The 22,736-nt window shown below is 42.0% G+C and overlaps 1 protein-coding gene across 4 annotated transcripts; it reads left to right on the forward strand.

Annotated features, from left to right (window-relative positions):
* The first annotated feature begins 844 nt into the window (after positions 1-844).
* On the forward strand, positions 845-22,663 carry mgab (MAX dimerization protein MGA b). 4 transcript variants are annotated; one of them, XM_032585958.1, is made up of 22 exons: positions 845-1,070; positions 3,692-4,884; positions 6,537-7,002; positions 7,137-7,224; positions 7,346-7,480; positions 7,577-7,702; positions 11,163-11,276; positions 11,456-11,810; positions 12,690-12,885; positions 12,997-13,159; positions 14,048-14,220; positions 14,332-14,536; positions 14,660-14,880; positions 15,030-15,215; positions 16,135-16,363; positions 17,290-17,885; positions 17,965-18,059; positions 18,137-18,182; positions 18,314-18,478; positions 19,364-19,475; positions 19,556-20,212; positions 21,224-22,663. In XM_032585958.1, the coding sequence occupies exons 2-22, from the start codon at positions 3,728-3,730 to the stop codon at positions 22,015-22,017; spliced, it is 6,279 nt and encodes a 2,092-aa protein (XP_032441849.1). In that variant the 5' UTR covers positions 845-1,070; positions 3,692-3,727; the 3' UTR covers positions 22,018-22,663. The 4 variants fall into 4 exon arrangements, with proteins under 4 accessions (XP_032441849.1, XP_032441852.1, XP_032441850.1 ...); XM_032585961.1 differs by having other exon boundaries at positions 14,663-14,880; XM_032585959.1 differs by lacking the exon at positions 845-1,070 and adding an exon at positions 1,105-1,415.
* Positions 22,664-22,736: the final 73 nt, after the last annotated feature.

Genomic DNA, 22,736 nt, shown 5'->3' on the forward strand with positions numbered 1-22,736 from the left:
AGCACTTTGAACTGTCTTTGGCTGAAAGGTGCTATATAAATAAAGTTGCCTTGCCTTGCCTTCTACAACTTAACATGTGTAGCAGGAAGGTAACAAACACTTCCACGCGGAAAACTAAAGCTGGTTGAGCTCATGTAAGCTCTAGACAGCCTATTCTGTTTGCTAAACTATAGCTGACTGGAGGAAATCTTCCATGTCAATACGACTAGAAGGAAGCTTATTTTTTGTGTGTTTTATTTTATTTATGGATATTGTATTCCAATAAAACTGCGTAATTTGACGCCTCCGACGCAAAGAACAGCGTTTAATAGTGGGATTATTTTGTATGGAGTGTGTTAGCATAAAATATGTCAAAATTACGTATGCAAAGATAATTCGGTGTTACTCTGGGTGACTGACGGGTTTCTTTTAAGAAAGTTAGGTTTTATAATATATTTTATTCTTCTTTAAAATCAACCGAACAGAAAGAGAATTTGATATTTTTTTAAATAAATAAATGAGGTAATGTTTTTTGTTTTTTTTTAATTATTGTTATTTATTTGTGCTGCATCTGCGCGCCGCCATCTTAATAAATCCCCTAGGCCAATCAGCTTTGACGGCATCTTGTTTAGGCTTAATACTTCAAATTTAATTGTGGTGTCAAACGCTGACTCTTTGTGGCAGTTCATTATTTAAGATAGCTTGCGAACGTTTACGCCTTTGCATAGAATTACTTTATAAAACACGTTTGTCTTGTTTTTAGAGGTATTTACACCACGCTAGGACGAAGGGACCAGCGGAGTTGTCCAACGGGAGAAGATTGCCCATTGGCTACTGGAGCGCTACCGCTTTGCTGAAAGTGCGACGTCATAGCCCCGGAGCACGGATATGTGTGTGAGTGAGTGGGGCAGTGAGGTGTGTGTGTGTGCGTATGTGACTCACAGAGGGTGAGAATGGAGATGAGATCGAAAAGGTTGAAGAAGTAAAGGAAACCCACAGGAAGAGAGGCGAAGTGTCACGCCTTTTTACAGTAAAACCCGGGAAGCAATCAACGCAACTTGTACAGAGTTGCACGTACCGGGGAGCGCGAGGTGAGAGAAAAGGGGAAATAGTAAGATCAACCATAACGAGCTCGTGGATGTTGCTGGACTCCCGCTTTCCTCGCTCTAGCGGGTCGGGAATCACGCGCCATTGGAGGGGGGGTGATCCACGCCGTGCATGCGCGTTTGGCTCGCAGCGGCGTGCACGGGTCGGTCGATGCGAGCACAGCGGCGTGGCTTTCGGCCTCCATTTGCCAGTTTGTGTTTATGTTCGAGGAATTTACCGAGGCTCGTCTTGGCGGCCAAGACGACGCGCAACAGTTGGGGGTTTCGCCGCAGAGGTCATTGTTGCGCGGCGCCTTGTTTTGACACGAGGTTTCGGGACCGCGCTGGGAGGTGAGGGTTTTTTTTTTTTTTTTTTGACGAAACGTGCAACTTTTCCAACTCTGTGAGCAGCGGAGCGGGCGGCCTTCCTCCCTGCTGCAGCGTGTGAGAAAGAAAGCGCTGTTGTTTAACTGCTGATTTTAAAAGCCCGACTTCTTCTTCTTTTTTTTTTTGGACGGAAAAATACTAACGCCAATACAATTTGTGAGTAAATGTAACCAAGATGATAGTAACCTGTGTAATCCTGTCTTTGCCTTTATTAACACCTTTTATTGTGGAGCATTTGCCTGCTGGTGTGATAACAACAAGAGCAGGTCACCTTTCTGGCTTCATGACTGCCATTCACGAAGGTGATTTTATTAAAGAGACCGTTTGGAGGACGTTTTTTCTTCTTCTTTCTTTCTTTACGGAATAAAATCAGGCCCGCGTTTCAGCTAAGGACTTAGCAGGGTGACATCAACCAGCCGATTGGTCGGCCAAATGAAATACTTTTTGTTGTCTATTTTAAAGTCTGAAATTTTCGGAATGTAAAAAGGAAGTTGTCATTGTACACTTAAAGTACTTATTTCACTCCCCGGTGATTTTAATTTAAATATTGTAAGTGGAAATGTAGAAACTTGTGGCCAAATGGACTAAGCGAAGCATTAGAGCTATGTTAAGTTCATTTACTATATGTTAGATGTCTTACAAATACAGATTTCACAAATGAAATGGTAGATAGAGCTAGCCAACTCTGGCTGGTCCCAGAGGAACCCATAGTTTTAACTTTTGTCGCTGTACAGTATTTTCCGATGGTGTGAACTAGTCTCTTGTAGTGGCTTTGCTGATATGAATAAGTATTAAAAATTGCAGACTGCAGTTTGAATATTTTTCTTGTGGGAGCACAGCATCTCCAGTTTTGTGCTTCATTTTTGGATGTAATGTCTGCACTACTTGGCTGTTGGGATGTCAACCCTATCTACTTCCTGCTTTGTCATTACCCACCTTGTCGTTAACAGTGGCTTATCATGGTAGGGTTGCTTAGGGTTTCTTGTGGTAGTTTCAGTGCCTTGCAATTTATTTGTTGCAATTGAGCTTTCCTGCATTTTGCCACGAGAAAACGTATCCAAAGCATGTCAATGCTTTGTCGAACCAGCTTTTGCTGCAATTATAGCAGCCAATCTTAAAACGGTTTCTCTCTAAAGGCTTTGTACTCTGAGAAACTAAAATGTTCTTCAATTTGAAATGGATCAATGCCAGTCAGGTCAGATGGAGAGCATCTTGGGACAATAGTCTTCATGGCTTGGCACAGGGTTTTAATGTTCTTTTGGGCTTGGGGTTGGCCGTACTAGCAAGTCCACAGTTGCTCAGGATGAATGTTTATTGTTGATAACCTTGTTGCAGAATGAAACCTCTTGTTTCCTGCTGACGAAAGCATCCCCACAGCATGATGCTGCTGTCACTATGTTTGACAGTGAAGATGGTGTGTTCAGGGTGATGCATTTTTCATGTAAATCAAAAAGTTCCAATTTTGGACTCATTGGCACTATATAAAGACAATTATTGTGCTTTTTATTATCAGTCAGCGATGGGGAAATTCAACTCTTTTCAGAGAATCGGCCCCTAATTTATTATCTGTAGCATCATATTTCAGTTTAACTTGGCAAATATGAACGTTTAGTTTGTCAGTAAGTCCTTCTGCTTTAGATTTTTTCATTAGAAGCCTTATCCCTGCTTAATTTGATGTGTTTGTGTTGTTATGAAAACAAGCATTGTGACTTTAGTGTAATATTTTATTCAAAATTTAAATTTTTGTTTAACACAGAAACAAATGAACAAATGTATTGAACGGAAACAAACTCAGTCACCATACTTTGGCTTCTACTTTGCTATTCCCAATATTTAAACTGCAGCCAGATGCTGCTTTGTTAACAGATGCCGGCCATATTTAGGGTTTTTGCGACACTCTCCTCATCACTGTCTTCTAACTGAGGTGACAGACAGATTCTTCACCTGACTGTCCCTGTCTCTGTTTTCACATAATGGTACGATCCCATATAATCAGGAACCGAAGACAAATGTACGCCACACTTTACTGGTTTCTCTTTGTTTTAAAAACTTTGGAAACCATCTTTTACTCCTGGTCTGTTAACTAAAATCCCAATAAAACACATTGAAATTTATTGTTGTCACCTGATAAATTAGGAAAACTATCAAGGGGTGTGTTTCCTGTCACGTATGGAGAACCTCTGAACAAAGCTGTAATATTCCTGTGACATCCTTGTTTTTTGTTTTGTTTTTTGTTTTAGGAGCCAGATGCAGTGTGACAATCAAAGCCGTTGGTGATGCCTGCGTCGGACTCTGAACTCGCAGCCATGGAGGTCAACCATGAATTGGAGGAAGAGGAGGGCAACTTGATCGATGCTCCGCTCACAAACCCCCCTGCTTCCGTCCCTACGTCACCTCCCTCTCGTTTAACCACTGCAAAGCCCAGTTTCGCCACTGACACCACAACGGAGGGCAAAGCCATCTCCGTGGCAAGCAATGAATGTAGTTCGGCTCTTTCTTCACCTGCTGAAGCAACCCCAGCTAATCCTGCTGTTACACCCCCTCCAATACTTGAACAGACTTTCGACCAAAGCCCTGCTACCTCGCAGATAGCGTCTGCACCAGACTCTCTAAAAAGCCCAGGAGCAAGTCTGCTTTCCATTTCCGATCCTCCACCTTGGGTTCCCACGTTGCCGCCTTCCGCGTTTGGCTGTCAAAACCCAGAAGGAGATTTCCCCGTTGTGCTCACCTTTGAGGGCGTTTCTGTCACGTTGGAGAACAACAGCATATGGAAGCAGTTCTGCGAGTGTGGAACCGAGATGATCCTCACTAAGCAGGGTCGCCGCATGTTCCCCTACTGCCGCTACCGCCTGGCCGGTCTGGACCCTGATCGGATGTACAGCCTCGTCCTGTCCATCGTTCCGTCAAGCCCATTCAGGTATCGGTGGAACACGTCCAGATGGGAGGCCAACGGGCCAACGGAGCACCAGTCTCAGGGCCTGATCCGAGCCTTTCCCCACCACTACTCGCCCTGCCTGGGCTCAGACTGGATGAGCTGCTTGGTGTCTTTCTATAAACTCAAGCTGACGAATTGTTTCCAAGATCAAGAGGGTCACATGATCCTTCACTCCATGCATCGTTACATTCCTAGGCTTCACATCATTCCGGTTCTGGATGGGGAGGCGCCTACAGCCGACAAACCTGTCGTCATGGGACCCGAGAGCATCACCTTTACGTTCCCGCAAACGGAATTCATGGCGGTGACGACTTACCAGAACTTTCGGATCACGCAGCTGAAGATCAATCATAACCCTTTTGCCAAGGGCTTCAGGGAGGACGGGAACAACTCCCGCCTTAACAGAATCCACCCACCTGCTGTGAGTCCAGAGACCCGAACCAAGCTACTGAAACCTGCTGAACCCGCTGAGCAACAGGAGGAGGTGATGGATCTGAGGTGAGTGGGCAAGGCTTCTCCTGTTCGGCGCTGATATTTCTCTTGGTTATTGAATGAAACATTTTAGACTACTGAAAATGTTTAGAAGAAAACACAGCCTACATGTTTGTGTAAGTGAAAGAGAAGTGACAATTATATTTCAACTCAAAGAATAAGAGTCAATTACATATAGTTTTTTTTGTGTGTGTAATTTTGTGTTTATTTTGAACTTAGTATGACTTGTGTGTATCTTCATTATCTGTTTTGCTTATGGTTTATTCTGAGGACACAGAAACATAACTACATTTTAAAGTGACAATACACCTACGAAGTTGTTCTCAATCCATTAATGATGAGAAGAAGGGGCGTGCCGTGGTGGCGTAGGGGCTAGCGCGACCCATGTTTGGAGGCCTTGAGTCCTCGACGCGGCTGTTGCCGGTTCGACTCCCGGACCCGGCGATATTTCCCGCACATCTTACCCCGTCTCCTTCCCACTTTCCTGTCAGCCTACTTTCATATAAGGGACACTAGAGCCCACAAAAGACCCCCTGGAGGGGTAAAAAAAAAAACAAACAAACAAAAAAATAATAATGAGAAGAAGAAGTTAGGGTTAGCCCTAACCCCTAAGTTTAATAAAATGTTTAAGAAAAAATAGTGACAGTTTTGGACATATGTGATCCACTGAATGGGGGGGGAGTGGTTATGATAACGATTTTCACTGTTCTTGTAAAACCCAAGTTTGACTGAAGAGCGTTTCACCCACTATTACTTGTTTAATTTGGTAAACTTATTTTCATACATTTTTGAGTGTAGTACAAATCGAATAATGCAATTTGATTCCTAAGTGGGGATAGTCCTGCCTTTATTTAATTTTATGTTTGATTTTGCTATAGTTGGATCCAAAATCGCAGCTTCTATCAAACAACCTGCAGGACATCTTTTGCTTTTAACTTTGTGGTAGTCTTTGGATTTTAAATGTTAAAATACTGGCCTGATCAGTGCGTCGCTACAATATATTGAAGTCGTGTCGGACGGCCGTGTTATTATGCATTCCGATGTAACTATAGCAATCGCACAAGTTGTACCTCAAAATACGGCAGCTTATTCTTTCTCTGAAGAACATGCAAACGTTTTCACTAACAACAACCTAATGCTGAAACTAATTGCTGTGAAGTAGAAAGTCTTACAATAGTTATTCCACCTGCTTAGTTAACTGAAAGATTAGTTAACCAAAGCCGACTTTTATTAATTATAACTACAGTCTGGAATGTACCGACAAAACCAGGGACACCTGAGTGTTGCACGCTGTTAAAGACTTAAAATATTTGATCACATATATACCAAAAACTTGAAACTGTTGGCAGTTTTAGACTTAATGGTGATCTTTTAATTGGGAGTTTAATGTTGAAAGCACTGGATGATTTGCAGTGGGTACAACTAATGGAAAATAACAAATTAATTAAAAAAAAACCAGTGGTAGTGACATTTTTTTAAACCCATTCAAACAGTTTCATAACATGTAATTGTATGTGGATGTAGTCAGTGTTCATCAATAGTTTCCCATCATGCTCTGCAGGTGTCGTCAACCCTGCAGCCAACCCTTTGTACGCACAATTCAGATCATTTTATGTACTTTTTTATTGGTGTTAATAATCATTCTTTTATTTGTGTAGCACGAAGAGTCAGGATCCCTCCTCTTCATCTGCAAATGCACAAGAGACTAGACTGGTGCTGAAGCCTATAATGTCCCACCCAGCCGGCGTTGGTGATGCATATGTGCCCTGCATCCGGGGCAAACATGCACTGGGTGAGATTGTTCTCCTCCAGAACCAGCCTGCTGTTCAACCGAAGAAAGACGACGGGGCCATTGTTCTTCTGAAGGCAAACTCAGTCTTGAGGAGGCCGCCTAAAGCAAGACCCAGTAAGTCCAGCTCCTCAATGGGAACCCCGGTACGATCGATTGGGTTTCGCAAGAGGAGAAGGAAGAAGATCAGGAGTCGTTGGACGATGTACTATGCAAGGACTTGGAGAAGGGCGGCTGCGGCTCCCAAACCGGCCCACAGCCCGTCATTGACTTTCGCCATGCAGCCGGAAATGGACGACATAGAAGGCCTGCTGTTTGTGTCTTTCACATCAAAGGTAAAACTGCTAATACGGCACATGTTTCGAAAGAGTGGAGATGGCAGTCTCTGCCACAACGAGGAGAGATTAGCTTGTTGGGTTGTTAAGATTATTCTCCTGAAGGCTTAATTATTTCTTGTTTTATTTGGCAGGAAGCTCTTGAGGTTCACGTCAAATACAAGTTATCAAACGCCTCATCGTCAGAACCCGCCATTACCACAGCAGAGCCGGTGGAGGCGGGTAAGGAATTGAGCAAGCTTTTGTTTATTTACCTATGCAAGAAATGTCTGAATTGCTTGTGTAAATGCATGTTGTTTACATTTCAGCTGTATGTTCTATAATTTTATTAATGTTGATGTAGGAGACTTTTGTGCCGTTTCTGTGGAGGAGAATCCAGAGACGGAGGGGGAGAAAACGGCTCGGTTGGAGTCTCTCCTCTTGGATGACCTGAACGCTCTCAGACACAGACAGGTCATCCATCCGGTGCTGCAGGAGGGTGAGTTCATCTAAACGCCTAAACAAGCAGGTAGCTGAGGTCTAAGTAAGGCTATGTGAATTTATTCACCAGCTGAATCTCTTAATCTGCATCCAGTGGGCTTGAAGTTGAGTTCCTTAGACCCAACCAAGGCTGTCGACTTGAAGTATCTGGGTGTTTCTCTGCCACCGCTTCCTTCAAGCCTGAAAGGCCAAACCAGCACACCAGCTTTATCGCCTGCTGGTAAGTTAGACAGATGAAGGAATCTGTGCTATTTTAGCAGAGATTCTGGTTTATTTTTATTTAAGCTAAAGCTCCAAATTTGATTACAGTCATTTTAAATGTAAGAATGTGTATAAGGCCAGTCTCTGCTTAAAGTAAAACAAAACCTACCATATCTCCAGATCTGCTAACATTACAACACATTGGACAAAACTATAACTTGACTACAGTTTGAAATTTTTAAGTTTATTCGATAGACTCCTTAAATTGTCTCCTAAAGTTAAACATTTTCTTTCCTTGCCCTGAATCTTAGAGTTTTTCAGATAAAAAGGAGAACTTCATCTGTCTTTATTTAATCCATAAAGCAAAACTCGACAGCTTTGGCAGGTTTTGGTCGTAGACTGACTGACGAATAGCCGTGCTCAAGGCTGAATGGATTTATGAATGGGGATTTGACAACGATTCACAAATAGGAATAATAATTACTTCATTGAAGGTAGCAGATTTTTCGTCCACACAGAATATAACCTGAAATGTGTGTGTGGATAACAGTTTGCCCTTTTAAATTTGTGTCTCCTAAAAGAAGAAACTGACCTTAAATGTCAGCCTATATTTGGATATCATGTAAATTACAACTAAAGCAAATGTCAGATTCTCAAAGACCAACGCTGTTTTTGGCACAATGATTACCTGAAATAAACTTTGTCCACTAGAAGCTGATGAGGTCCACGTGAAAATTAATCTGGCAAGGATTGAAAATAACAAGATTGCAGATGATGTGAACTAGTTTTGTCCTAGGTTCCTTTACTTTCTTTCTGTTGTGATAACGAAGTAGCTAAGCTACAAGAACGCCATCAAGTTCAGCTATCCGGTGCTGTGTCACGCAACACTCAAAATCAATGAGTTATGTTCAAAAAAGCACAAATGTATATATACAGCATATATATATTTTCCTTTTTTGATCTCAAGTGCAACCTTTTTCCGTTGGTACACGATGCAATCTGCTTTGTGCGTCCAGTTCAGAAATTGGGCTGATAATCTCTGCACAACATGGGCAAAAAAAGAGACCGTATAGAATGAAAATGAAACGTTGAGAATACTTGACGAATAAATATGCCTCGCCAAAGACTGCATAGATGTTACAGACAAAATCTCCCTATAAGCTGTGTGTCCTCTCTAGTTCTTGCAGGAAACACAAATAACGTAAAAATACCTTTTTCCTGATAGCTTTTATTTTCAGCCTGACTGTCAGTTTTGTACTTTTTCAAATTGGTTTCCACAGCCTGGCAGTTGTACGTATATTACATCCGACGCGGAGGGAGTTTGCTACTGTCTGTGGACACACATCTCGGCCCAAAAAGAAGGGGCCAGTATTCAGTTAAAACTATAAAAAAAAGACGGATATTGAATTAATATTGTTTCATTGTGATTCTAGTGGCTCTCTGGAAAGAGGTACCTAGAATTGATTTCAAATTAGCTGCACAGATGCTCTGGGTGTGTGTGTGAGGGAGATGAAAGATCCAGTTGGGGGAGAAAAAGAAAAAAAGATTTGTTTTTCAGTAGCAGAGCTACAACTTAGGTAGTCATTCCAAATCTTATAGAAAAGTGTAACAGTAATAAACTTTAAATGCATTCTGCTGACACAGACTTCTGTGTTTTCATGCCTTTGGAGAGAGAGGGGAGAAAATGGGGCTCCGGTCGGGGCTACGTGCTGGGATATGAAGACATAAATAAGACGGACTGTTTCATTTACTCTCAAACTGAACTACAACTACTCCCATCTCGGAGGAAATTTGTAATAATCCGTAGATCTGTAATAATTAAAGCCTGCGAGGTCTGTCTCAAAGGAGCAGTATCTCCACACACACACACACACACACACCATCACACACCTGCAGCAGCATGTCGGCTACTTCCGAACCTTAAATCGTTTAATGATGTACATTCTTGGGTGGTTTTAAATTGTACCTCGATATGTTAATGCTGTAAAAATAATCACCAGTTTAAGTCAAGTTTATTTATATGGCACGTTTCGGCACATGGGTAGTTCAAAGTGCTCGACATCATAAAAACATAATACAGTAACCAATTATGAAACGAGCAATAAACATTATATTTTCTAAAATGTCACCATCAAGCAAATGTAAATAAAATATGTCAGCCAGTGTTCCAGTTAGTGGAAATCAAAGGGACCCTAAACAGGTGAGTGTTTAGCTTTGACTTAAAGGAACTCTGTGTTTCAGACTCTTTGCACTTCTTCCACTGAAAAGCCTCTTGGAGAGTCTTCCTCACATTAAACACCTCGTTTTACTCATGTAAAGTAAAGCGCTGTAGCTCTTCAGCCAGTCCTCTGTAGATGTACTGTTTGCATGTTTTGGGTTATTTTGATGTTCGGCGGGCGGTCCACCTGTGCGTCAATTTTTGTTTATGCTACAAATGCTCAAAACTGGACAGGAGAGTTCACGGCGGGTTCTGAGCTGACCTGATCCGGCTGCAGTAAAGCATCCCCAGACCATGACACTTCCACCGCCATGCTTCACAGTTGGTGTGATGCTGCCTTTGGTTTAGACTTGTCTGTCCAAAGATTTCTTTTTTCTCCCCAGTAGCCCTCGTCTTCTGGCAAAGGTTTCAACATTATCGCATCAGATGCAAGGACCTGCTGATAATATTTTAGCTTTTGAGACTTTTTTTTTTTCTCAGCACCATGCCCTCTATGGTGAACCTCCTTGTACAGCCTAACTGGATCATGTTGGCAGTAGTGCTAAATGTCTCTTAGTTATTTACCATTTTCCATGTAGTAGAACGTCTGATTTTCAGTTCTTTTGAGTTCTCTTTTACTCCTTTCCCAGGCTGACAACCTGCTACAGACGTCTACCTGAAGGTCCCAAGTGACTTTTTGGGCCTGACCACAGTGTTCACTCTCACTTCAACTGTCAGGAGCACAAACCAAGCAAACTGTCTGACACTTAAACTCATTAAAATGGCATTTGGTCTTGATGAGCTAAACCTGTATATTGTTTAAACCACAAAATTCTAACCACGAATGTCAGATTTTTGTTCGTTTTGGAGGAAAAAAAACAAAAATCATCTCCAGTTTTTATTCTTTTTTTAATATAGCTGTATTTCAAACTATTGCTAAAGTTGTCTAATTATGTTGGAGGATCTCAGATTTCACTGGCTTTTTTTCCCCCCTACATAATTTTGTATTAAATGGGGAGAAAGCCATCTTAATGCCTCACTGTTTCCTGCTGATTCAGTAACCTCCATCCTATTGTCACCCCCTCAACCAATTAACAGAACACTTAATCTCCTAATTAGTTTTACCATAAAAATCAGCTTTAAAACATGTTCAGGGTGTCTTTAGCAACTGATGCCTCTGGTTTAAGGGGATTAATGGAGCCACTTACAGTTTTTTTTTTGCATCATGTCTGAAGGGCCAAAGATTGCTCAGAGTTGTAACTCGGCGTTTTGTCTTTCGCAGATGAGGAATTGCCCTTTATCTCCAGAACAGGAAAAACAAGGGATGTGACAAAAATAAAAGGCTGGAGAAACAAGTTCGCAAGAAGCCAAGAAACATCTGCTGCTAACAGCGAAGGTTAGGCTTGTTTCTCTTGCAGCTTCGGGGGTTTCTTTTATCAAGCAGTGGGATTAGCATAGTCAGTCTAATTACCAAAAGATTAACTGAACTGAAACCAGCAGCTTAATGTGTTTGTGTCTGATTCATTATTCTTCCTAAATAAATTAAAGTGTTTTTTTTTTTCTTCCTTCCTGAAGGATTACAAAAGAACATGTCTGCTTTCTGCAGCAACATGTTGGACGAGTACTTGGAGAACGAAGCACAGCAAATCAGCGAGCGCGCTGCCGCGTTCTCCACCCACCCAGAGGACGCGGTGGCCTACCAGCTGCCCGCCAGGGGCTCCAGCTACGTCAAGACCCTGGACAGCGCGCTCAGGCATCGGAACGCCGCCTCCAGAGTCTCAGGCGGGCCCAGGAGGCCGTGCCCTCTCTCTCGTAAAGCCTCGCCGTTCTCGGCTCAGACGTCTCCGACCACTTCTGAAGCCGCGGGCCGGGCCTCGGATCCAGATGCTGCTGCTGCTGGGGCTGCTTACGCTGACGACTACTCACCAAGGTAGGAAGAAGGCATTTGTCTTTGCCAAATGCTCGATATTTTGTCACATTTGTTCCACTTGGTGTGTCTTGAGAGTGTAGCTCAATTGGTTGTGGTGAGGTTTCTCTACTGTCTTGCTTGTTTCTATGTCCTATAGGGGATAAATTATGTCTGTGAACTCAGACTTGTTTAATACCTACCATAAAAAAAAACATACAGGGTGAAGAAAAGGACAGTTTATATTTCAGTTTGCTTTAATAATCAACCTGCTGTGGCAACGAAGCTCTCTACCATATTTCTACCATAGTTCCAATCATTTAAATATGTCAGTTTCTGAAATAATCAAAATCAGAAATCGACGTTAAATTTAGACTGAAAAGAATCCTAACTGTTTTTTACATCTCGATTCCTTTTCTGTTGTTCAGGTCATTAATTGGTATATTTAGTATTAATTTTTTAACGATATCAAGGCTGTAAAAACTTGTGGGTTCAAAACTTAAAATTTCAAACAAACATACGTTTGCATTGTAAAGTTAATTTCATGAGCTGCTGGTGAAAGGCTCAGATTAAGTCTTGGCTAGCGTAACTCTTAGCTGCACACTGCCAATCAGCTGGTTAATGGCTACTTTCACTTTTTCTCTCTAACAAAAAGACACATTTCACATTTCAGCTTCTACCTTTTTACTTCTTAACTTAATAGAGTCCAGTGTTTTGTTGGAGCTTACTTTAGCAAGCTTTTCTCATATTTTTCCAGCAATTGGCGTTTTAATCATTATTTTGTTTTTTCACTTCAGATGTTTATTTTACGTCAAACTTTGTTCTTACTGTACAAGTGGAACATGTTAGAAAGTGAATGGCCGTAACTTATCGTGTCTCTCTCTGCCTCTGGCTGCCGTCCAGCCAGTCGGCAGCTAATCAGAGAGCTGCAACGGGATTCGGCCAGAGCCAGGGTCCGACCCACAGAGCTGCAGGCTTCACAAAGATCCAGCTCAGGCTGCTGCAGATGGAAGACGCAGCGTTTAACCAGGGCCTGAGCAGAACACATCTGACTCCAGAAAGACTCTCGTCGGCTCTGTCTGTCATCATGAGCAAAGAGGTAACAAAGTCCGGTCAGAAAGATGGCTGCCAGGCCCGACTTCTGGAATAGAAGAGCCTCTTCTTACCGCCTCTCTCTCTCTCTCTCTCTCTCGCTCTCTCTTTCAATCAGAGAATGCCCAGTGAGCTCCCGTTTCGAGACGACTCCGTAGGACCAAAGTGTGGTCAGGACTTCTGCAGACTGGGCTGTGTGTGTGACAGTGTGAAGCAGCTGAACACACACCCTGACCACTGCAAACAGCCTGAGTGCATGTTTACCTGCAGCTGCCTCAGATGTAAGATCCTCCAGATGTTGAATCAAACCCGGTCTGATTACTGCAGGGTTTTTATTTATTGTTGTTCTGAAGGTCAGAGTAATAGGATACTCCTTAAACATTTTCACATCGTGCCACATCACAACCACAAACTTTAACATGTTTCAATGTTAGTGGGATGCACAAACACAAACTGGTGCAAAATTGGGAAGTGGAAGAAGGTTCCATTGTTTTTATCGTTTCAGACGTAGCTCGGGTGTCAAATGTAAACAGAATGCCAGACCGGGTGTAGCTTCTGTGAAGAGTAAAAAAACCAAAGAAAACATAAAGTTAAAAGCTGTAAAAACTGTGAATACTTGGCGTACTGTCGGAGACCTTTTCTCTGCTAGCGCTACATCTCTAGTGACGAAAATATTTTTCCTTTCTTGGAAAATAGTCAGATGGGATACAAAGTGTCTAAGCATGACTTTCAAAGCTGTGCCACAGATTTTTTTTTATTAGCATTCAGCTCTGGACTTTGACTAGGGCATTCTAACTCTAGAAAATGCTTCCATCTGAACCTTTTCTTTGTTTTTCTGCCTGTCTGCTCTGTTCCTTTCATGAGGATTTTTGTTCACTCTTGGTCTTTTAACAAACCTCTGAACATCTGGATTAATACTGAGAATAAATTACACATAGATTGATCAGTTTTCAATATTTTAGTTTCTAAAAAAATCTTTATGTACTTTAGGTCAAGTTGTATAAAATCTCCAGCAAAACAGTTTCTAAAGTTAACGCTTTTATATAAAAACATCACATTTCTCCTTCCTACATATATTTACAACCTCTTTTTGATTCTCTTCCTGTTCATAATTCCGATTTAGTAAAAGTTAATTTAATTCTTTTTTTCTTTTGTTCCTCGTCATCCAGCTTGGATGGATACAGAACAACCGGCCCAGAATCGCTTTGGCTCCTCTGCTGCCAAACTGTGGAACCGCAACATTTACGACGAGGATCTAGAGCCGCTTTACACTCCCAAAGTGGCTCCGCCCCCCGCCCCAGTGAAGTTAATCAAAACCTGGACATTTTGCCCGGCACCTCCGGTAAAATAATGTGGTTTTTCTTCTTCTCTTGAATCCGATTGAGTTTCACCAATTATTATTCATATATTTAATAGTAATAGAAAAAGGAAATTAAAATAATTATGATTTCAGATGCGTGAAGAGGACAAGGATCCCGTTTATAGGTATCTGGAGAGCAAGTTGACGTGCGCACGCGTCAGGGCGTACAACAGCCTGCCGCCTCCGGTCGTCACCCTGAGCGCCGCACTTCTTGATCAACGGGACAAACCAGCGCAGAACGTCGATAAACCCGTCCTGAAACAGGAGAATGCCGCTGACGTGACCCATCAAAAGCCAGGTAAAGAAATTAAATTAATACTTCGACCCTTAAAGACTGCTCTGTTACTTAGTATTTCACCACCCACTGTTATATTTGAGATATTAAACGTACAAGTCGATGCATATTTCTGTGTTTATGCAGCAGATTCGGATACAACGCCTGTTGCAGCGAAAGTGAAGCAGCAGATCCAGATCCAGTCCATGTGTCTGTGGAAGAACGACAGCAAAATGGTGCTGGAGGGTTTGTGCGACCGCATGAATCAGAACCGGCTCCACCGACGTTTCTACATCGGGCCCTACCGCGTCAACCCTTTGACCAGAGTCACCTTGAGGAAACCCAGCGGCACCATCATCACCTACAGGGTGGGTTTGTGTTGCGGCGTTCCGTCAAAAGGAAAAGCACGCCGAGCGTTTTACTGTTATTTCTATAGATGTTTTATTGGCTAAAGGCTAAAGAGATTGTTGGTTTATTTTTTTATTTTTTTATTTTTTTTTTATCCAAATGCTTTTAGATGAAGATCAGTAAACCGGAAAAAGTGAGTGACTGTGAGGAAGAAAGCGAGGAGGAAGAGAAGTGTGATGGAGATGCTGAGGAAGAGGTAGCAAAGGACCCTGGGAATCAGTTTGGGGAGTCCCGGGCTGGGAGGCTGAGGGCCCGGAGAAAACGGTCAGGCCACAAACCATCCGGACTCATCCAGGTATGCTTACAATGGATGCTGTGTTTTGGTTGTGTGTCATTTCCCCATCATCCTCTTTTCATGTAAAGATACCTCTTTAACCTTGTTTAGTCAAACTGAGAAACGCAGGACTAAACGTCTGAGCTAACTGTCAATGTTGAGTCAGAATAAGACACAATATTAGTAATGTCGGCCATTTTCTAATAATTAAACATGGACATTTCCAATTCATATCCTATTTACTTTTATTTTTAGAAAAAAAACCCCAGTTTTTAATGTGTGAAACGTTTATTTTCACGAGTGACGTATTTTTATACATCTATTAGTTTATTTGGAATTTTTTAGCGTATAATAACCTAAATATTCACCTTATCAAACCCTTTATTTAAAATGTAACAGACTGTAAAATACAGCTGGAAAAAGTTGTGAGGAATAATTGTTTCATTTTAGAATTTTTCAGAACTAAATTCATGTAAATTTATATTTATAAATGTGTGTACATTTCCTTGGATTTAAATGATTTATTAGAATTTCGTCATGATGCTTTAAAACGCACCCACCTATGTTCTTTCATTTAACCTTTAGCTGTAATGAAAGTCTTGTTTTACAAGAAATTGTAAAAAATAAAATCTCTCGTATTAATCTGGGAATTTTAAAAGAAATAATTTTCTGGTAATCCTGACTGATCCAAATATGAGTAATGGTTAGTCTGCCTGTGACTTTTCTTGGTGGATGTAATGAGATGGTTTAAACTGTACAAGTAAATTGGATTAACTGTATGTTGTAGGTAATGAATTTGTTAGGTTATTTGTGGAAGTATTATTAATTTCTGCATAGTAACAGCTTAATATATTTGATGCCATGGGTTATTGCAACCATCCCTGATGGATAGATTATGTAAATATGTTAATCTGTTGTTGTTTTTTTTGTTTGTTTTCAGGTAAATGATAAATACTACAATCGGGCCATGCTGTCGCTCGGCAACATAGGGTCTCTGCATCCAGCCAATCGTCTTGCAGCCCATGTCACGGGCCGACTGTGGGCCGATAAAATCTCTCAGGTGAAACAATCAGAGATCTTCAGCTCCACACCAGAACCGCTTCATGTAAAAGCCACAAAGACATTTGTTCCTCCGGTTGTGGAGCAGAAGACAACACAGCAGCCCAAAGGTGAGATCGGTCCCAACTCAAGCACTTTACTGTGATGAGCGTACAGGAAGTCAGCAGCTCAGAAAGCATCAGGCTGCTGTCAGGCAGCACTGTCATGTTTCAATTACCTTTTTTTTTCTTGCGTCTTGTGAGTCAGGGTTGTCCAACTCATTTTCCTATTGGACCACATATCAACATTATGAACGTTCCCAAGGGCCGCTGCTGCCAGAATGTAGCGATGAAGCTCATTAACAAACTGTTTCAAAGATTAATAAATAGCTATTCGATGAGTACTTCTTAAATAAAAATATTGAACATCTTTACAAATGTTTTTTGGGGGGTTTTGTTGTCAAAATTATGGATTTTGTTCTGATTAAGAAATATTTGCAATTTTGCAGAATTTTAATGTGACTTTTTGAGGCTTGCCATATCGATCATGGACTAACTTGAAATAAAGTAAGGCTAGGGCAGCGGTTTGAAATGTAAAAAGTACTGCCACCTACTGGTGGGAGTTAGCAGTCACTTAAACCCAATATTTTTGAAAAGTTTTGCAGAAAATTTGCAATAAAATAAAATTACAATTATGCATTTTTCTTTTAATTTAATTTTATTGCAAATTTTCTGCAAAGATTTTCAAAAATATTGGGTTTAAGTGACTAACTCCCACCATTAGGTGGCAGTACTTTTTACATTTCAAACCGCTGCCTTAGCCTTACTTTATTTATTTATTTATCAAAAAACTGTGTATAACTGTTGATTTTTACGTGAATACTTCAACAAATTGCAAAAAAAAAAAAAAAACTGTAGGGACTGATTGACGTAATTTGCCATCCAGTCTCTAGAGGGCGACATAAAAAGCTACTGCGGGTCTGGAGTTTGACACCTGTGTTGTAAATTATCTGGTGGTTATTTTCCTAACTGCTGCTCCATATTCTTTGCTTCCTCAGCTGATTCACACAAACCGCACTCTTTGAGTAATGGCTCCACAGCGCAGGGTTCTCAGAAGTCCCAGCCTGTCCAGTCGTTTGGCCCAATCCAGCAGAACATCCACAGCAGCTCCACGTCCTCGCCCGTCTCCCTCACCGTCTCCCCGTCGCTGAAAAGCCCCAGCTTCCTGGCTAAGAGCGGGACGTACTCCTTCAGAATCTGCCCTCCGTCCACCCACGCCTGCGGAGGCCAGAGCCCCGCGGGCGTGGCCCTGCCGGGGGGCTTCACCCTCATCCAGCTCCTGAAACCCGGAGCTGATAAGGCTGGAGGGCAAGCGAAGCCCCCCGATGTCACCAGAAGCGCTCCAGCAGAGAACAAAGTATCTAACCTGAGCCACTTAGCGAAGGAGTGGGTCGGTTTTGACACCTTCAGCAAAGTCAGGACCTTACTGAGCAGCAACGTGCCAGAGCCTGACTCCTCCTCTGAGAGGAAGATGATGTCGTCGGGTGGGAACGATGAGGAGGACGACCTGGAGAATCAGCAGGGATCGCTCCATGGCTTGTCCTCAGAAGACTTGAGCTCCGACTTCTCAGACTCTGATGAATGCCAAGAAGACGTAAGCCCTTTTATTTCTCGCAGTAAATGTTTAATATTTGGTATTGTTGATGTAACAGCTGTGAAATCTGTTTCTTCAGGAGGAGATGGTGGACATTGAAACTGTTGAAGGGAAACAAGGAGAAGTCATTTCTAAAATGAGGAAAGATGCTTTTGCGATATCACAACAAGCAATGTAATAGGTTTGGACGTTTTCTCATTGAAGTTTCAAATACTGATAAAAGTCTAATCGGGCTGATTGTTTGTCTTCAGGGATTCTGCAGATGAATGTGGAGAAGTAAAAGATCTCAACGAACTGGTAAAGGCTATATACTGCTAACTAACCCTTAGCTATCTTATCAGATAGCAAATATTCTGAGAACATTTACATTTCCTCTGAAAATAAAGCATATCCATTGTCTTACGTGCATTTATTATCTCCTTTGTCAGATTTTAAAGTATAACACCGATTCTGAAAACAAAAGGCCGAGGATGCGCAAGAACCACTCGGCGCTGGAGAAGCTGAGGCGCTGTGAACAGCGAGTTCTGTTTGACAGACTGCAGAGTCTCCTCAAACTGGATTCCAGATCTTCCAGGCATCAGGTTCTTAATATGGTGAGTAGTCATCCAGCAGTCCAGGTGGACACTTGAGTTTTCCAGGCATTTGTCCTAAAATGATGCGTTCAGTGGCCAGTAGTTGGAGGTTTGATTCATTCTTGCAGGTTTAAGAATCCTTGAATCTCCAGTGGCAGCCATTTGAGAGTGCCTTAGGATTTCAGTCCCAAAATTGCCTTGAAATTTGTCCTCCGTCTCTTTAAGAAGCTCCTGCTCTTCCCCACACGTCGCTTTCAACACGTCATTACAACTATGCTACCCTTTGGGCCAGTAACAATCATTCTTACAAGCGTTGGACTGAGAAGTAGTTCGTATTATGAGTTCAGCAGACTCTCAGTTCTACCAGATGTTTGCTAATTGCTGCTGCCGCTAGTCTGGAGGAGCCGAAATGGGGAAACTGTGGGGTGGAAACTCGGCTGGACACTGCCGCTCTGAGGTGGAGCTTTGTGACAGCAAGCGTTTATGCATCCCTGAATGGTTGCCATGGGAGATTCAAGGATTTCTCAAACATACATGAAAAAATCAGGTATGTTTTTGATGAGGGAACAACATAACATAAAGCTCTATAAAGACAATTTTACATAATGTTTTTCACTTTAAAAACAATTTCAAGGTGTCAAAAAGTCAAATTTCTCTTAAGCCATGTTTGATATATACATCATTTTTATAACAACTGAAGGCAACAAAATTACTTGATTGTGCTATAAAATGTCACTGTATGCCTGGAAAATACATAATATCCCCCATTTAAAGCCCACCCTATGGAATATGTAATAAATATAAAGAAATTATTTACTATTACAAGGATTTTTGCTTGTTACACCTACTCTTGGAAAGATTGTCAATATCTATATCTTCATCCTTCGTTTTCTTTTTGCTGTTTAGGCTGCAAAAGAAATTGAAAATCTGGGCAAAACATCCAGATATTTTCAAGCGGAGAAAACGAGGCTGCTTCAAGCTCAGTCTGTCTATTTGAAGAAGCTGTCTGTGCTGGCCGGTAAATACATTGTGTTTGATGATTTGAGTACATGTGTAGGTATTTGTCGGTTCGTCAGTAACTAACTTTCTGGTGTTCAGGGAAGCCTGAGAGCCTGATTGAGAGCAAGCTAAAGGAGATCTTTGAGCGGCAGAAGCAGCGTGAGAAGAACATGAAATGGAAGCCTTTCTTTTCCCAACTCCTGCAGAGCAAGGCTGCTCTTCTTCAAGCCACCGCCCCTTCTTCTGACCCCCAGCCCTCTTCACAGCCGAAGCCCGACCCGAGCCCCCCGGGTCAAGCCCACCTGTCTGAGGCGGCAAAAAAAAATTTACAAAAGCTGATGTCTCTGTTCCGTCCTTCTAAAAAGCCGGAGAAGGCTCCGGAGCAGTCCGTCAATAACAAATTCAAGCAAGACGTTCCGACTAAAGTGTCCATCGTCGTGCCACGACAGTTTGTCAAAGCGGCACTGAAGACGGAGGCTCAGCGGAAAGAACCCGGAGCTTCGGATCAACCTGCTTCGAAGTCAGAGGACAACCAGAAAGCGTCTGAAAATCCAGATCAGAACGGATCTGGATTACCCACTTCTGTAGCAAACGACTCACAGCTCCAGGACAAAATGGCCGTTGAGGGAGCGTCCACCAAGCCTGGAACCTCAGGAGCTAAAAGAACAACCATAGTCGTCCCTTCAAGGCCGCTTTCTCTTCCTCTGATTCGCTCCAAAACCGGCAGACTCATACTTCCTTCCTCCCTGAAACCACGTAAGCTAACAGCAACATTTTAATACTCATACTCTAATAATATGTCTGCCTCTATTTTAATTAGAATATTACGAAAGTTATTTTATTTCAGTTTTTCAACAAAATGAAACTCTTCAGATATAAACACAAATAAATATGGCTTGTTTGTTTATTTATGTTTATTTTGATGACTGTTGCTTTTGCTGCTAATAAAATAACAAAATTCAGTTGAAGGTTGCTATGAAAGCAATCTGAGTTTAGTTAACACCACAGCAGGGCTTTAAAGAATCACCTCAGATCTGATGCAGAAATTCAAGCAAAAGCTGACTGCTGTTGATCTGATTTGGTTAGCCTGGTTGAGCTGTAGCATCAGGGTACCTTTACATCAGACGTCTGTCTGGAAGCTGACTATTGGGGAAAAGTTCTACATTTAGACGGAACCAAAAGACGCCTTGAATCCGTTGTAGTTGTCATGCCAGGCCACTAAATGGCGCTGTGGCTTTAGCATGTTGTCGAAAAGCTCATGTGCTGTTGACAATTAGCTTCCACTTAATTTAAAAAAACCAGAATAACCATTTGATGCTAGATAAGGCCAACATATTGAATGCTAATGCTAGCCTATTCATGCTAATGACCAGCAGAGTAAGAATGCAACCCAAAGGGTGGCCAACGTAGACTTGTTAGTCATTAGCCTCTCCAAAGCTAACACAAGTGAGTAGCCTCCTTCTTATTTGCCAGCACCATGTGCTCAGTTACCACCACTGGCCTATCATTAATCAGATCATCATGCCATAGATTGGACAGGTGGATCCCATGATTAGTGTGACTTACTTAAGTAAACACACAACAGAATAGGTGTACTTCTGTACAATGCTTGTGTACTATTCAGATTTTCTGATGAGACTGAATCTTGAGATTCTATTAGCAGCAAGTTAGAATTTACAAAAGCTAATTTTAATTATAGATGGTAATGTAATTTATTAAATGTACTTGTACTGTCAGTTTCATAAATCTTATTGCATCTTCTCCCAGTTGGACAAGGTTACTACACAGTGATGTTCATGGACTCCAAGAAGAAGGGGGAAGGAGACGAGGCCAGCTCTTCAGCCAATGCAGAGCAGTCTCTGGTGGACCCTTCCAAGAGTTTAGAGAAAGCCACCTCTGATTCTGACCAGCCATCAGATTCTGATCCAAAGAGTTCAGGCTCAGCGAGCCCCCTCGCTGATCTGGCCTTCCTCAACAGAGCGATCGCGTTACCTCCACTCGACCTACAAGCCAGTGAGGCGAACCAAGGAAGGCCCGTTCCAATCTTGGTTAGAACCTCATCGGGTCACATATGTTTGAAGCCGGTAGGTCAGATCCGTCGTCCTCTTCCTGCCAACCCCGAGCAAGATTCCAACCTCGACAAAAGCCGGTTTTCGAAGAGCCAGGTGTCCCATCTGACTACAGACGCTACCGAAACCAAGTTGGCACAGACCAATAGGAGTGACTCTTATATGCACAGGCTAGCTGAACTGAAGCAAGGAGACGTTACTGTGGAAAAGATGAAGGGCAAACGAGGCAGAGGAAGGCCTCCAGGAAAGAAAACGGCACAGGGACGAGGTGCTGCTGTAAAGCGAGGAAGAAGTCAAGACTCCGACGACGACTCCCCGGTTAAATTCACCATCGCGTCTCTCAAAAGATCCAGTTCACCAAACTCGCAAGGGGAGGGGTTCACTTCCCGACCGCAAACGCGTGGCTCTCTGGGAAAGGACTTCCCCAGCGAAAAGAAACGCTCGTGGATAGACATGGAAAAGGAGCTGGAACCAGATCTCGATCTGGTATAGTCTCTATAGGGTAAAGTTGGACTCTTTCCGTTTGGTAACACACAGCTCTCTGTCGCAGCAGCGTGCTCAAAGCTGACATTTTTACCTCCTTTACTGTTTATTGGCGTCGACATGACATGCAGGCCTCACCACATGTGCCTGTTTAAAAAAAAAAAAAAGGGGCCCTGGAAAGGGCTGCTGCTGCTGCTATTGTGGCTGTAGAGAAAAGTCTAATTCAAAGAGCATTACCTGACCTGCTGAATGTATGAAGTCTGTGCTTAAACTACCGCAGTCAGCTTTCTAAAATGATATTGTCTATAAATGTGACTAAGATGTTCTATTTTTTTTTTTTTTTTTAAACGCCTTACTGACTCAATTACGTTGTACATGAACTTGTTTGTTAGTGTCATGCAGAAGAGAATAAAAACTGAATAAAGCCTTAGGAGGGGAAATCGTACCAAACCATTAACTGCTACAATAATGACTTCTCATTTTTTACACTTCAAAAAATATATATATATTTTTTTAGTTGCACTTTATATTTCTGGTAGAACTCAAGCAATAAGACGTTTATTCAGCTCGTACAGAAACGCTACTGATCTCTACTGTGTGGAATGTTACGTCAGTGGTATTCTTTATTATGTATAAAGTTGATCTATAAGAAAAAGTCTTTGTGAATGTTTTTGTTTCTTTTTGTTGTTTTTTTTATGGAAGACTTTGGGTATGATTTTTTTTTTTTT

This window comes from Xiphophorus hellerii, chromosome 15 (assembly GCF_003331165.1).
Source record: "Xiphophorus hellerii strain 12219 chromosome 15, Xiphophorus_hellerii-4.1, whole genome shotgun sequence".
NCBI lineage: Eukaryota > Metazoa > Chordata > Actinopteri > Cyprinodontiformes > Poeciliidae > Xiphophorus > Xiphophorus hellerii.

Bases quoted from the DNA above. Each gene is read 5' to 3' on its own strand.
- mgab (XM_032585958.1), top strand. From the start codon at position 3,728: ATGCCTGCGTCGGACTCTGAACTCGCAGCCATGGAGGTCAACCATGAA. The intron at 7,481-7,576 runs GTGAGTTCATCT...ATCTGCATCCAG, and splicing joins CCATCCGGTGCTGCAGGAGG to TGGGCTTGAAGTTGAGTTCC. The intron at 18,479-19,363 runs GTGAGTAGTCAT...TTTGCTGTTTAG, and splicing joins GGCATCAGGTTCTTAATATG to GCTGCAAAAGAAATTGAAAA.